Source organism: Callorhinchus milii, unplaced genomic scaffold, assembly GCF_018977255.1.
Source record: "Callorhinchus milii isolate IMCB2004 unplaced genomic scaffold, IMCB_Cmil_1.0 Scaffold2, whole genome shotgun sequence".
In the NCBI taxonomy this organism is placed as follows: domain Eukaryota; kingdom Metazoa; phylum Chordata; class Chondrichthyes; order Chimaeriformes; family Callorhinchidae; genus Callorhinchus; species Callorhinchus milii.
In genome coordinates this window covers 32,725,577-32,740,569 of record NW_024704743.1, presented here as the reverse complement: position 1 = coordinate 32,740,569, position 14,993 = coordinate 32,725,577, and the positions used below count along the sequence as shown (strand labels likewise).

The 14,993-nt window shown below is 48.5% G+C and overlaps 1 protein-coding gene across 2 annotated transcripts; it reads right to left on the bottom strand.

The window, feature by feature from the left end:
• Positions 1-518: 518 nt before the first annotated feature.
• LOC103184536 (nuclear transport factor 2) lies at positions 519-10,534 on the bottom strand. 2 transcript variants are annotated; one of them, XM_042332479.1, is made up of 5 exons: positions 10,457-10,534; positions 5,160-5,288; positions 4,749-4,820; positions 3,494-3,592; positions 519-1,779 (listed from the first exon to the last, which is right to left on the bottom strand). In XM_042332479.1, exons 2-5 carry the CDS (start codon positions 5,256-5,258, stop codon positions 1,666-1,668), a joined length of 384 nt encoding a protein of 127 aa, XP_042188413.1. In that variant the 5' UTR covers positions 5,259-5,288; positions 10,457-10,534; the 3' UTR covers positions 519-1,665. The 2 variants fall into 2 exon arrangements, with proteins under 2 accessions (XP_042188413.1, XP_042188412.1); XM_042332478.1 differs by having other exon boundaries at positions 10,319-10,518.
• Positions 10,535-14,993: the final 4,459 nt, after the last annotated feature.

Here is a 14,993-nt window from a genome sequence, read left to right as displayed (position 1 = left end):
ATCCACCATGCACAGGATCCAGCTAATCCAAAACTCCGCCACCCTCCGCATACTCATCCAGACTAAACTCCGTACCCCAGTTCTAGCCAGGCTCCACTGGCTCCTTATCACGAATGGATTGATTTCAAGATCCTCAAACTCGTTTTCATATAAACAAAATGTATCAAAGTCCTTCACAGAATTTTACTGCAGTGTAGGGAGTATAGGCAAACTACGTCGACAATTTACTAACAAACATGAAGTGAAGGATCATTTTTATCTACAGAATTGTTGGCCCAAACATGAGGGGAAACTGAAGTTTCAGATCATCGACCTGAAATGTTAATTCACTTTCCTCTCTCCATAAATGTGGCTCGACCTGCTGAGTGTTCCCAGCAACTTCTATTTTTATTTCAGATTCCCAGCATCTGCAGTATTTTGCCTCCCCAGCTCACAAAGGCGCTATACAAATGTAATCTTGTTGTTGTTGTGATTCAGAGAAACACCCTTTTCTTTACAAATAATGCTAATTAACTCCATTTGAACAGGCAGAATGGAAAATCAGTTTAATGCCTTAAATGTCTCAAATGTTTCTTCCTGTCATGTTATTGCTCTTTCATATTTGAACAACTCCTTTTGAATTCTCTCCCCCCCACCACCAATCATTTAATCTCCAAACAACTGAGTGCTTCGTGCACTACACTACTATCAATAACTCCATTTAATGGTCTGGACACCTAATTTTTGGAAGAATTCATTAGGCTTGAAGGGTGATGATTAAATTAATATCAGGACAAAGAGGTCCAGCTATAATCAAAGGCTAAATAAAGTAATTATATTTGGAGACAAGAGTTTGAGGGGGGATCAGAATGAGGTGTTCTGAAATAATGAAGGAAATCGATAAGTAATCCCTCTTGCCTCTGGTAGAGGGATCTAACCTAGAGGGCTTAAAATTACATAGAAAAGTTTAGAATTTTTTTTTGGAATAGAGGGTTACGAAAACATTCAATTTGCTGTCAGAGGTGGTGGAGACAGAATCAATTAGGACATTTAAAAGGGTAACAGATAGATACCTGGTAAATAAAGATATTAAGGGATACAGAGAAAGGACAGAGGAACTAGATTTACACTGAAAAAGCCTAGTCCTGAATTCCACCCAGAACTTGAATTCTGCTTTCAACGTTTTGCTGTTTACAGCTACTGAGATATCTATATTGCTTCCAGTTAAAGGTTTATAGATTCAGAAAAAAATAACATTTACTGCATTTATTCCAAAAGCAAAGTACATTTTACATTATCAGTCAAATGTTTTGAGCACCTGGAATGTTCAATAATGTTACATTATCACATTTATGAATATATTTGTTAATATTTTTAGCCCATGTTCATGTACTTAAAAAAATTAAAATGCTCTCTCCCTTAAGAAAATGAAGTTGGTATTATAACATCCAATTTGCAGAATATCAGAACTGACATTGCATCTGAAACTTGTGTAAGGAACATGGATATTGAAAAAATGAAAAAAGCTTCTTAATGTAGCAGATTGCAATACTTTTCACAAAGAAAATCAACCCATTATTTTGCCCAGCATTCTTGTGAATATATTGCTTTCTTGTATACATTGCTTTCTTGTAATTCAATAATGGACTAAAAACAAGGAAAAAAGTACTAAGGCGTAAGGCCTGCCTACGCAAAGTTGTGCAAAGCCAATCTAAACATGTCATTCATGCAGATCCATCTTTTGTCCATATTTTTCAGAACAAACAACTGCTGAAAGCCCATCACTGGGTCATCATCCACCTAGGAAAGATAAGGAAAAGTTACACTGGCTTTATTTTGTGATCAAAAAAAAAGACATTTAAGATAATTTTTTAATGACTCTGAAGTAGATTTTGTGCGATTGGAGAAAATCAATAAGTATTTAATTCACTATTAAAAACAGGCATACAATACAAATTTACATTTATATAACACCTTTCATGTCAGGAGGCGCCCCAAGACGCTTAGAAAATAATAATCCCTCCAAAACCCCAAAACAATAATAAATTGGTCATTTTCAATCTACGACTGTTTGTGGGACATTGCTGTGCGCAATTGGCTGCCGCGTTCGCCCACAAATATACAGTCAATTCACTTTACAGTGTGTTCTGTGAAGCGTTTTGGGACGTCCTCCCGACGTGAAAAGCGCTATATCAAATGCAAGGATTATTATTATAAAATAGCATAGTTTACATGGAAACTCAAAAAATTAAAAAGCTTTTACGCTCAGTGGAGCTAATGCACAATCTCGTAATCAGGTTTCTATCAGTAGCTTTCATCAAGTGTGATCACAAAGAACAGGATATAGAGGTTAGGTATAAACTGGATTTGGCTCAGATTAAATCAAAGAAAAAATATGGTAAATACATGTAGATTAGCAATGGGAAATTTTCAAACTTGAGATGGATTGGCTTCAATCACATTTTGCAGTAAGGAAAAAAAAGTGAGTGATAAAGGCTCTCTCGTTCCACAGATAATTCAGGGTATCAACTCAAATAGGAATTTAAAGAAGCATTAAAGCAAGGGGATGCTGATAATAATCCTCACATTTGATATTATCATGTGCCTTATCTTGTTGAAGCATCTCAAAGCATTTTATAGGATTTAATGCAAACTATAATGACTGAATTTAGCAGGCAAATGCAACAGCCAATTTGCGCACTGCAATGTTAATATCCCACACGAACAGCCATGAAGTGTTTGATCAATTTTATCTGCGGATTGTTGGCCAGAGTGCCATGAGAAACTCCCTAATCTTTTTGAACAGTGCTGCAAGGATCTATAATGACTTCCTGAACAAAGAATTGGGATCTCGATATAACATCTCCTCTGAAGGATAGCAACCTGAACAAAGCAGGGCTTCTTCAGCATCAGTTAGAAGGGAGTTACCAGCTTGCATTATTTCTTGTTGATTTTAACAACACAACAGAGAGATCACACGAAGTGGAGAAAAAAAAAATGAAAGGAGCGGGGTGTCCCATTTGAGTTACTTGCAGATAGTCGAATTTCAGTCTTGTAATGCTTTAGGAGAGATTATGTTACCAAGTGTAAGCACCTCTTAATGAAATTATCCATTGGGGGTGGATAGAACAAGAATCTAAATTTCATATAGCATTTTCATGTCAGGACTTTGGCTCAAAGTGCTCCAGAGCTGACTGGTAACCTGAGTGAGGGGCGAGCGAGAGGGGTGTAAAGTAACCTGGTGATCCAGTGATTGTTCCTATTACAGTGGCACACAAACTTCTATAACATCACAAAATATAAACATTTCCAATGGGGAGTGGTGGGGGCGAGGGGAAACACTTTTAAGTAACATTGACTGTTGGTAGAAAATCCAGTTATAAAACCAACGCCTGCTGGATACACAGACATAACATATAGCACACATCTCTACATAGCTAGATGCTGATCTCAAGATTGAGAGTGTTGTCAATCAGTACCCACTCAGAGAGACCCTCATTGCCCACACACTCACCTGTAACTGTCCTACGACCATAGTGAGGACTGAGCCGTCTACTGTGGGTTGATGGTCGTGAGTAGTTACACTATGCTGAATTTTCTGGAATGGTAAGCTCTAAAGGATTCATTAAAGAAGAACATGTTAAATACTATATGAATTAAGACAGAAACCTCAAAACAGTGAGAACTGGTCCCAGCAATTCCGGCAACTTAAAAAGAAGCAACTCCAGATATTGATCAACTTATTCTAGGCACACCTGTCAGGCTCTACAGTCTGCTGTGTTTTTCTATTAAAAAAGCTTCTCATTATCTCCCATTCCAACTTTTTGTTTAAAATGAATGTCCACATTTCCTCTTCCTTTGGGAGAGAGCAGACTCTGCGCTACAAGATACACAGCTGAACACCCTCAGCCATAACTAATAGGGATTGAGACGAGACACAAAATCAGGTATTCGTTTGTGGACTTACAAGAAAAAAAGTAATGACAAGCAAAAATGTGAGGTTTCTCATCAGATCTGGCTGTTTTTTGTGTGCCAAACCATATTGGTGAGGGGGAGGAGAGAACAGAAATGCATAATATAGCCCATAATACAACATTCACACTCCAGCCCAATCCTGCCCTCAAATACCCACTTGGGAGTGACCACGGGTGGGAACCCTCTTCTCAAGCTGATTTTTCCTCTTCTTGGCCAAGGGCGCTAAGGCCATTCTTAATACTTCACTGCTAACCTAGCTCATTTTCACCCAGAAGTGGTTTAACCGATTCAACTATTTCCACCATTGAAGAGTGATGAGATATTGGATCTCTGGGGGATGGAGCAAAATGAGCCCAATTGAAACACATCATCGTTTCCCCTCCTAATCCTTCAGAAAACTGAAGATGCTAAATTTCGAGTTGATGTCCCAGCCATCATTAGGAGCTACAGGCACCTTTGATAAATAGCCTGAGAGAGATTGCACGTTTCCCCAAAATGTTGATTGTATACAAGGTTACTTTCCCAGTGACACAAAACTAAAGTTTGTAAGTCTACCCGTAACTATATTCCCAGAGTAACCTTAGTAGAAAAGGCAATTTAAGAACTAGCTTCTGGAGAAGAGCGCATCTACTTCCTCCTTTATATAATGAAAGTGCTGATTGTTTCATTCCTACTGAGAAATTACATTTGTAAACCGTGGGCTCCAATGCAACATTAAGTTTCATTCATATCAGCACTAACCACAGTGTAAAGCTTAAACAGCATCTGGGAGGATATAACTAATTTACCCATACATTTATTTTTTCCATTATTGCAGTTTTTCCTTGGAACTGTTGTCCTTCCCATGTTAAACAAGAAGATTCACCCTGAAATTGAAAAAGATTTTAAAAATTAGCTGCACTTTATGAAGAAAAAAAGATTAGGCAACCTTTGAGGTGAGAAAGTATGGCAATCAGAGATACTCCTTTATTTTACAAATTTTACAAATACTCTTTATTTTTGGAATGGCATAGTATCAGGCTAATATAGTGCAGAATTAGTAGTCGACAGAACTAGTCTCAGTCTGGCTCAGTGGTAGCATTCATGCCTCTGAGTCAGAAGATTGGGTTTCAAGCTCCACATCGGGACTTGGACTCACATAGTCTCAGTGCAGTGCTGGAGCAATGCTGCTTTGTCGGAGGGGCTCTCCTTTAAGATATACTTACATACAGAGATCCCAGTTCTGATCGGTTTGTATCGAACTGTTGATAATAGACCTGCACAAAACCTGCACCAACTTGTTCCCATATCGGGGATTCACCCATTATGACAGTGAACTGGCAGCAAATTCAGACCTGTCAAAACAGAAAAAGACTTTTAAAGCATCTACAATGTCTCAAAGTACCTCAAAGTAATTCCTAATAAGCCCAATGAGTTTTTAATGTGGACAATTAATCTGTAAGATACTTGGTCACAACACCAGGAGAAACTATCTTCTCTATTTGAGTCGTGCCATGTGATCTTTATCATCCACTTAAACAGCACCTTTACTATTCTTCGGATTCTCAACATTCTTCGGATGTCTCATTACCAACCAATGTCTCATCCGAAGAATGGTATCTCCGGCAATGCGGTGCACCCTCAGTAGTGCTGAACTGACTGCTTAGACCAGCGTTTCTCAAATCCGGCCACCACAACGCGGCCACCCATATGATTTTGTGTGACCACAGTCGTGCCCCCCCCCCTCCAACAACAACAACAAGATTCCATTTATAGAGCGCCTTTCACGTCGGGAGGACGTCCCAAGGCGCTGTACAGTTGGGTCAGGATCCGAGCATTGGGGGGAAATGGTCAGGGGGAGGGAAGGGAGGGAGCGAGGAGGAGGTAGAGTCGAGAGGGGAGCTGAAGGTACGGTCAAAGAGAAAGGTCTTGAGACCGGCCTTGAAGGAGGAAAGGGAGGAGGCGGCGAAGGCACTGGGGCATAGAGTTCCAGAGCCTCGGGGCTGAGAGGCTGAAGGCCCGGCCACCGATGGTAGGGCGGTTGGGGCGGGGGATGTGGAGCAGACCGGAGCCAGAGGAACGGAGGGTACGGGCAGGTAGGTAGGGGGATAGTAGGTCGGAGAGGTAGGAGGGAGCAAGGCCGTGAATGGCCTTGTAGGTGAGGATGAGGATCTTGAATTCGATCCTCTGGGGAATGGGGAGCCAGTGGAGGCGAGCGAGGGTGGGAGTGATGTGGTCCGAAGCCTGGTGCGGGACAGTACACGAGCTGCAGAGTTCTGAATGACCTGCAGCTTGTGGAGGGAGGTGGCGGGAAGGCCGGCGAGGAGAGAGTTCCCATAGTCCAGCCTTGAGGTGATAAAGGCGTGGACCAGGGTTTCAGCAGCGTGAGGGGTGAGGTAGTGCCGTAGTCTGGCGATATTCCGGAGGTGATGGAAGGCGGTGCCAGTTGTGGCGCAGATATGAGGGAGAAAGGACAGCTCAGGGTCGAACAAAATCCCGAGGTTCCTGACGGCTTTGAGAGGTGGAGAGTGCAGCCTTCGATGCTAATGCTGTCAGCGCCTGAGGTGCGGAGGCGCTGACGTGAGCCAATCAGGAGGGCCTCAGTTTTGTGCACATTGAGCTGAAGAAAGTTGTCTCTCATCCAGGACTCGATGTCGGACAGGCTGTCAGGACATCGGTGGTCGTGGAGTTGAGGGTAGAGGAGGAAAGGTAGAGTTGGGTGTCATCCGCATACATGTGGAAGTTAACCCCATGTCTGCGGATGATGGCACCGAGGGGGAGCATATAGAGGGTGAAGAGGAGGGGACCGAGGACAGAGCCCTGAGGGACACCGCACGAGACAGTGCGGGGGCCGGAGGAAAAGCCCTCCGCCCTCCATGTGAAGTGTGCAGCTGCTATCAGCCAGCTTTCACATCTGGCTTTATTACTGGTCATTACTGATCATGCAAAGCAATAGAACTTGCAATCACACGTTTGTTTTGGGGACTCACTGTTAACAGCTAATCCGATTATAAATGCACTGACAATTCTGATCCTTTATTCACGTAGACTGCAACGATCATCTCAAGTGCTGCAAGTTTGATTGAGAAAGCCTAAGGTAATCTATTCACTTAGATATCGAAAACCACTAGTAGATGCCAATGTTTTTCTGCACTATTGGCCACAAAAACACAGTCGTTCTATTTTACAGTATATTCTGTTAAGTGTTTTGAGACATTCTACTGATATGAAAGGCGCTACGTCAAATGGAAGGATTATTTTTATTATTGTTGTGACAACTGACCAACAAAATATACAATCACTGAACTGATTAGACAATGAATCTAACTTGTCAATTCATGCAGAAAAGCGCTTCTAAAGAGCGGGGTTCTGCTTTTATTTAAGAAAGTCCAATCAATGGCTCTTACAGAGTAGAGCAACGAGGACAGGACCCATCACGTTACACCTACCAAACTGGACTATGAGTGGGTCCGCAGTTAGGTGTGCTCTGCCCTGTGCTGCCCAGTCCTACAATGACCACAGATCTCTGTCCGACTTTCTCAATCTCAACCACAGACTGGGTCATCCCTAAAGCATGAAGCCATTAAAGGATGCGAAGCGGCTCGGACGCCCTGGGCCACCTTCAGCGGGTTCCCACTGATAGCTGTACCTGACACGGAGCTGCTCTGGCCATCGAGGAAGGAAGGCGATGGTGCCCCCAAGAGCATAGGCTCCACTTCAATATAAAGTCCTGGTCATTCACCCGGACTCAAATCGAGGGGTCCTGGCCCCAGGCCGCAGCTTTCTGCGCTCCAGCAAACAGTGTTGCCGAACCACCATCTCTGGGACCGGTAAAGTAAGTAACCGAGTGAAGGAGCGACCAAAAGGCTTCCCTTCCCTTCCCTCAGCCCAGACCCCGAGCACCGCTCTCACACCCACACACCCACACCGCCCACAGCACAGCACAGCACAGCACAGCAGCTCTGGTTCAGCCTCAGAGCGACAGCAGCCACGAGGCCGCGGGAAGGAAACCAACGGTCACTCCCAATAGATCACATCCCGGAACACATGCGGCAGCAACACCTGGAAGCCCTCCCCCTCCCTCCCTCCCCATCTCTCTCTCCCTCCCCATCTCTCTCCCTCCCTCCCCATCTCTCTCTCCCTCTCCCTCCCCATCTCTCTCCCTCCCTCCCTCCCCATCTCTCTCTCCCTCTCCCTCCCCATCTCTCTCTCCCTCTCCCTCCCCATCTCTCTCCCTCCCTCCCTCCCCATCTCTCTCTCCCTCTCCCTCCCTCCCCATCTCTCTCTCCCTCTCCCTCCCCATCTCTCCCTCCCTCCCTCCCCATCTCTCTCCCTCCCTATCTCTCTCTCCCTCCCCATCTCTCTCCCTCCCTCCCTCCCCATCTCTCTCCCTCCCTCCCTCCCTCCCCATCTCTCTCTCCCTCCCTCCCCATCTCTCTCTCTCTCTCCCTCCCTCCCCATCTCTCTCTCCCTCCCTCCCCATCTCTCTCTCTCCTCCCTCCCTATCTCTCCCTCCCTCCCCATCTCCTCCCTCCCTCCCTCCCTCCCCATCTCTCTCTCTCTCTCTCTCCTCCCTCCCCTCCCTCCCTCCCTCCCCATCTCCCTCCCCATCTCTCTCTCTCCCTCCCTCCCCATCTCTCTCTCTCCCTCCCTCCTCATCTCTCTCTCCCTCTATCTATCTCTGTCTCTATCTCTCTCTCCCTTCCTCCCTCTACTCTCTCTCTCTCCCTCCCTCCCTCCCTCTCTCTATCTCTCCCTCCCTGTCTCTCCCTCTCCTCCTCCCTCTCTCTCCCTCACTCTTTCCTTTAAGTGATCTTATTTTTGGAGAGGAAAACACAGAGAGAGAGAAACAGGAAAACAAATGCCCCTTTCGCTTAAACACACACACACGTTGGGAATGATCATTAATATCATTATTATTAATCATCATATACAAGACTCGCTGTGAAGAAAAAGAGAAGCCCCTTTTTGGGGGGAGGGAGTGTGGAGAAAAGCCTCGGGTTCAGGCCACAAGAACATAACCCCCGGCGGCGGGTACAGAGAGTATACACACACAGGGGGCAGGGGGGTACACACACACAGGGGGTACACACACAGGGTCAGGGGGGGTACACACAGGGTCAGGGGGGGTACACACACACAGGGGGTACACACACACAGGGGTCAGGGGGGGTACACACACAGAGGGGGGTACACACACAGGGTCAGGGGGGGTACACACACACAGGGGGTACACACACACAGGGGTCAGGGGGGGTACACACACAGAGGGGGTACACACACAGGGTCAGGGGGGGTACACACACACAGGGTCAGGGGGGGTACACACACACACAGGGTCAGGGGGGGTACACACACACACAGGGTCAGAGGGGGTACACACACACACAGGGTCAGGGGGGGTACACACACAGGGTCAGGGGGGGTACACACACACACAGGGTCAGGGGGGGTACACACACACAGGGTCAGGTGGGGTACACACACACAGGGTCAGGGGGGGTACACACACAGGGTCAGGGGGGTACACACACAGAGGGGTACACACACAGGGGGGGTACACACACAGGGTCAGGGGGGGTACACACACACACAGGGTCAGGGGGGGTACACACACACAGGGTCAGGGGGGGTACACACACACAGGGTCAGGGGGGGGTACACACACACAGGGTCAGGGGGGGTACACACACAGGGGGGGTACACACAGGGTCAGGGGGGGTACACACACACAGGGTCAGGGGGGTACACACACACAGGGTCAGGGGGGTACACACACACACAGGGTTGGGGGGGGTACACACACACAGGGTCAGGGGGGGTACACACACACACAGGGTCAGGGGGGTACACACACACAGGGTCAGGGGGGGTACACACACAGGGTCAGGGGGGGTACACACACACAGGGGGTACACACACACAGGGGAGGTACATACTCAGGGGGGGGAGGTACACACAGGGTCAGGGGGGTACACACACAGGGTGGGGGAGGGGTACACACAGGGTCAGGGGGGTACACACACAGGGTGGGGAGGGGTACACACAGGGTCAGGGGGGGTACACACACACAGGGGGGTACACACAGGGTCAGGGGGGTACACACACAGGGTGGGGGAGGGGTACACACAGGGTCAGGGGGGTACACACACAGGGTGGGGAGGGGTACACACAGGGTCAGGGGGGTACACACACAGGGTGGGGGAGGGGTACACACAGGGTCAGGGGGGTACACACACACAGGGGGGTACACACAGGGTCAGGGGGGTACACACACAGGGTGGGGGAGGGGTACACACAGGGTCAGGGGGGTACACACACACGGGGTGGGGGAGGGGTACACACACACGGGGTGTGGGGGGTAAACAGAGGCAGTGATGGTTACCGGTCTCTCTCTCTCTCTCTCTGTCTGTCGCTGCTCTCCGCAGTCGGTGTGAACGCTCGGCTCCCGCCCCCTCTCACACACACACACACACACGCGGTGACCTCTCGCTCCTCTCTCCCGCTCCGGGGATCAGCTCACCAGCGGCGCGCGCCCTCTGCAGTCCCCGGGCCTCACCAGGCGGTGGCGCTGTCACCCACGCCCGCGCACGCGCACACGCGCTCACACACACACACACACGCACGCACGCACGCACGTGGCCGCTCTCCCCGCCCTTCGCTGCCTTCGCTCCAGAGCGCCACCTAGTGACCCCCGGGGACAACACGCCATCAATCCACAGGCGGCGGACCAGGTCCACCCCGTCTGGACCCCATGACCAGCGCCCATTCCCAGATCTTATTCCCCGTCCCACGTCCCAGAGTAACTTCCCTCTGGTCGCCGCGTCCCGCTGCGGATTGCGACCTCATTTCACCGTCCTCGCGTCTGACGGTACCGTGGAGCGCTACGGGTCGTTGTCACATTTAAATAACGATAACAATCCTCGCATTTGACCCAGCGCTTCTCACGTCGGGAGGACGTCCCAAAGCGCTTCACAGAACACACCGTAAAGTGAATTGACTGTATGTTTGTGGGCGAAACGCGGCAGCCAATCGCGCACAGCAATGTCCCCACAAACAGTCGTGGATTGAAAATGACCAATTTATTATTGTTTTTTGGGTTTTTGAAGGGATTATTATTAGGGCTGTGTGTGGAGTAAGGAAACTTGCCCAAGGTTTCGCCCTCTGCCTGGAATTGAACTCAGGTCTCTCGCTTGCAAAGCGAGTGCTCTAACCACTGAGCTACAGGACTCCACTTTGGGAACACGTCTCAAAGTGCTTCTTAGGAATTAATGTAAAGTACGATTGACTGTATTGACTGTATTGCACGCAGCAATGTCCCATAAACGCGCTATATCAAAAGCCAGGATAAACCACCACTAGTGTGCCATAAACTACCACGAGTGACCAATTATTAATTGGGGGATTGCTGCCCAAAACACCGGGTGAAACCCCCCCTTTTCGAATCATAGTACCTTGGGATCTTTAATATCTGCCTGAGCTGGGATGATGGGACCTCAGATTAATACAATGTATGTCACCCTGGCTCAGTTGATAGCACTGTCGCCTTTGAATCGGAAGGTTGTGGGGGCTGTCCTCACGTCAGGACTTGGAACCCATATATATATCTATGCTGATATTCCAATGCAATACTGGTGTTGGGGGAGGGGGGGTGGGGGTCAGGGGAGCTGCATTTGAGGTGCTATCCCTTGGCACAAGATTATGTGGAGTACTGGGGTGAGGAGACGTACAACCTGCTGACTCAGAGGCAGTGTCTGAGGTAGTCTAACAAAGCACTTCATGGGCAATGAATCTATGACTCCTGCCCTCAGCCTATGCTAGCTTCTCTTGTATATCACTGGGAAACATCAGGGTGTTGCAGAACAGGAAGTGGGTGCTTTGACCAAACCCAGACTCTTCTTTTCTACCATTATCCAACTCCTGTGTCCACCCTCCCATGCCATCGCCATCCTCTCCTCCAACACCAAATGCAAGATGATGGATTTCCTTGAGTCCAACGTCAGGGAATCTGCTCTGCCACCTCAACCCCTTCTACCTCCACCCCGTCCCCACCTCTCGCTCCCCTTTCCAGGCCCCACCCATCCCTCCCTCCATACTTTTGGCTCATTCCCTCTTCACCCTCTTTGCTCACCTCCATCATTTTCCATATGAAACTGACTACCTGCTCCATTGACCCCATCCCTACCCCTCTCCTCACCTCCCAACTCCACCTCCTTGCCCCAACTAACAGATCTTGTTAACCTCTCCCTGTCTACTGGCACCGTACCCATCCCCCTAAAGACAGCTGTCATCACCCCTACCCTCAAAAATCCTTTCCTTGACCTGTCTCTGCCTCCAACTACCGTCCCATTTCAAACCTTCCTTTTTTTTCCAAAGTCATGGAACGAGTTGTCACTTCCCAGCTTCGCTCTTTCCTCTCCCAGCATTCCATCCATGATTTCCTCCAATCTAGCCCTGGTCAAAATGACAAATTACATTCTGTCCACCTGCGACCAGGGCTCTCTCGGTCTTCTTGTCCTTCTCGACCGCTTTCAATACCATCGACCATTCCATTCTTCTCCACCGCCTCTCCTCAACAACAACAACAAGATTCCATTTATAGAGCGCCTTTCACGTCGGGAGGACGTCCCAAAGCGCTGGACAGTTGGGTCAGGACCCGAGCAGGGGGGAAATGGTCAGGGGGAGGGAAGGGAGGGAGCGAGGAGGGGGGAAATGGTGAGGGGAGGAAACGGAGGGGGCGAGGAGGGGGTAGAGAGTTGAGAGGGGAGCTGAAGGCACAGTCAAAGAGAAAGGTCTTGAGACCGGCCTTGAAGGAGGAAAGGGAGGAGGCGGCGAAGGCACTGGGGGATAGAGTTCCAGAGCCTAGGGGCTGAGAGGTTAAAGGCCCAGCTACCGATGGTAGGGCGGTTGGGGCGGGGGATGTAGAGCAGACCGGAGCCAGAGGAACGGAGGGTACGGGCAGGTAGATAGGGGGATTGTAGGTCGGAGAGGTAGGAGGGAGCGAGGCCGTGAATGGCCTTGTAGGTGAGGATGAGGATCTTGAATTCCTCTGCCTCAACAGTTCTGTCCTTGCCTGGTTCCAATCCTACCTTTCCTATCGTCTGCACTTCGTGTCCACCAACGGCTTCTCCTCCAGTCCCCGCACTGTAACGTGTGGCATCCCTCAAGGGTTCTGTCCTCAGTCCCCTCCTCTTCAGTCTATACCTGCTCCTGCTCGGTGATGTCATCTGCAGGCATGAGGCCAATTTCCACATAATAATAATCCTTGCATTTGATATAGCGCTTTTCACGTCGGGAGGACGTCCCAAAGCGCTTCACAGAACACACTGTAAAGTGAATTGACTGTATATTTGTGGGCAAACGCGGCAGCCAATTGCGCACAGCAATGTCCCACAAACAGTCGTAGATTGAAAATGACCATTTTATTATTGTTTATGGTTTTGGAGGGATTATTATTAGGCTCTGTGTGGAGTAAGGAAACTTGCCCAAGGTTCCGCCCTGCCTGGAATTGAACTTGGGTCTCTCGCTTGCAAAGTGAGTGCTCTAACCACTGAGCTACAGGACTCCACATGTATGCAGATGACACCCAACTTACCACCTCCACCCTCGACTCCAGGACCATTGATGTCCTGGCTAATTGTCTGTTTGATATCAATCCCTGGACGAGAACCAACTTCCTCCAGCTCAATGTTGGCAAGACAGAGGCCCTCCTGCTTGGCTCCCAGCAACGCCTCTTCACCTCAGCCGCTGATATTATCACTATTCATGGCTGCACTCTTCACCTCGCCGAGCCAATACGAAACCTTGGTGTGATTTTTGACACTCAGCTATCCTTCAAACCCCACCTCTGCAACATTGCCTGCCTCTGCCACTGCCCCTCACTGCAGCCTGCCGAGACCCTGATCCACGCTTTCATCATGTCCCTGCTTGACTACGCCAATTGCCTATTCACTGGACTTCCCAACTCTTCACCTCCACAAACTGCAGATTTTCAGAACCCTGCAGCTCGCATAGGATCTGCGAACCAATCACCCCCGTTCTTGCCCAACTTTACTGGTTCCCCATCACTCACAGAATAGAGTACAAAACCCTCATTCTCACCTTCATAGCCCTCCACTGTCGAGGGGGTCTCATCTCCTAAACCCATATCAGTCTGTCCGTTCCCTGTGCTTGGCAGATTCTGGCCTGCTTCAGGTCCCCCACTCCACCATTGGCTGTCGGCCATTCAGCATCTCTGCCCCACACTGAAACTCTATCCCGCAATCCCTCCGCCTCACCCCCTCTCTTGCCTCCTTCAAGTCCCATCTAAAGGCCTTCCTCTTCGACCGTGCCTCCCACCCCTACTGACCTCAACTCCCAGCTCAGGTCCAAAACCCCCAGACTGTTAAAAGCTCTGGGACGTATTTTGGACGTGAAGGACGCTATACAAGTGTAATTTGTTGCTGTTGTAAGCCAATCATTCACCTGGCCATAGGAAAGTTCAATACAGGTTGTACATTGCTGCATATGCATTAGCACCAAATGTTTCAGAGGGGGGGCAAGCCATGGAAATGGGGTTTGGTGCTTTTGTACTGACATCCAGGCTACTCCTAAGTAGCCATACCCATTAAATGCACCAGGTCCCAAGAAATACCAGGATATTTTCGCTAATAAGTGTAACTTACTGCCAATGTTATTTTTGAAAGATCAATTTTGACCAAAATAAGGCAGTAAATTATAGAAAACAGAAAGGTAATTGAAAGCAAAATTTAAAAAAACTTCTCTCTCTCACAGCAGTTCAATTGAGATCAGGACTAAACTAAAAATGGAACTCTTTCTACTGGTGGGTGGGTTGGTAACCAGAGGACATAGATTTAAAATAATTGGCAAAAGAACCAGAGAGAGATGAGGAGAAATGTTTTTGTGCAGCAAGTTGCTACGATCTGGAATGCACTGCCTGAAAGCGTGCTTGAAGCAGATTCAATAATAATTTTCTTTAGGGAATTGGACGTATACCTGAAAAGGAAATGTTTGCAAGGCTATGGTGAAAGAGCGGGGGAGTGGGACTAATTGGATAGCTT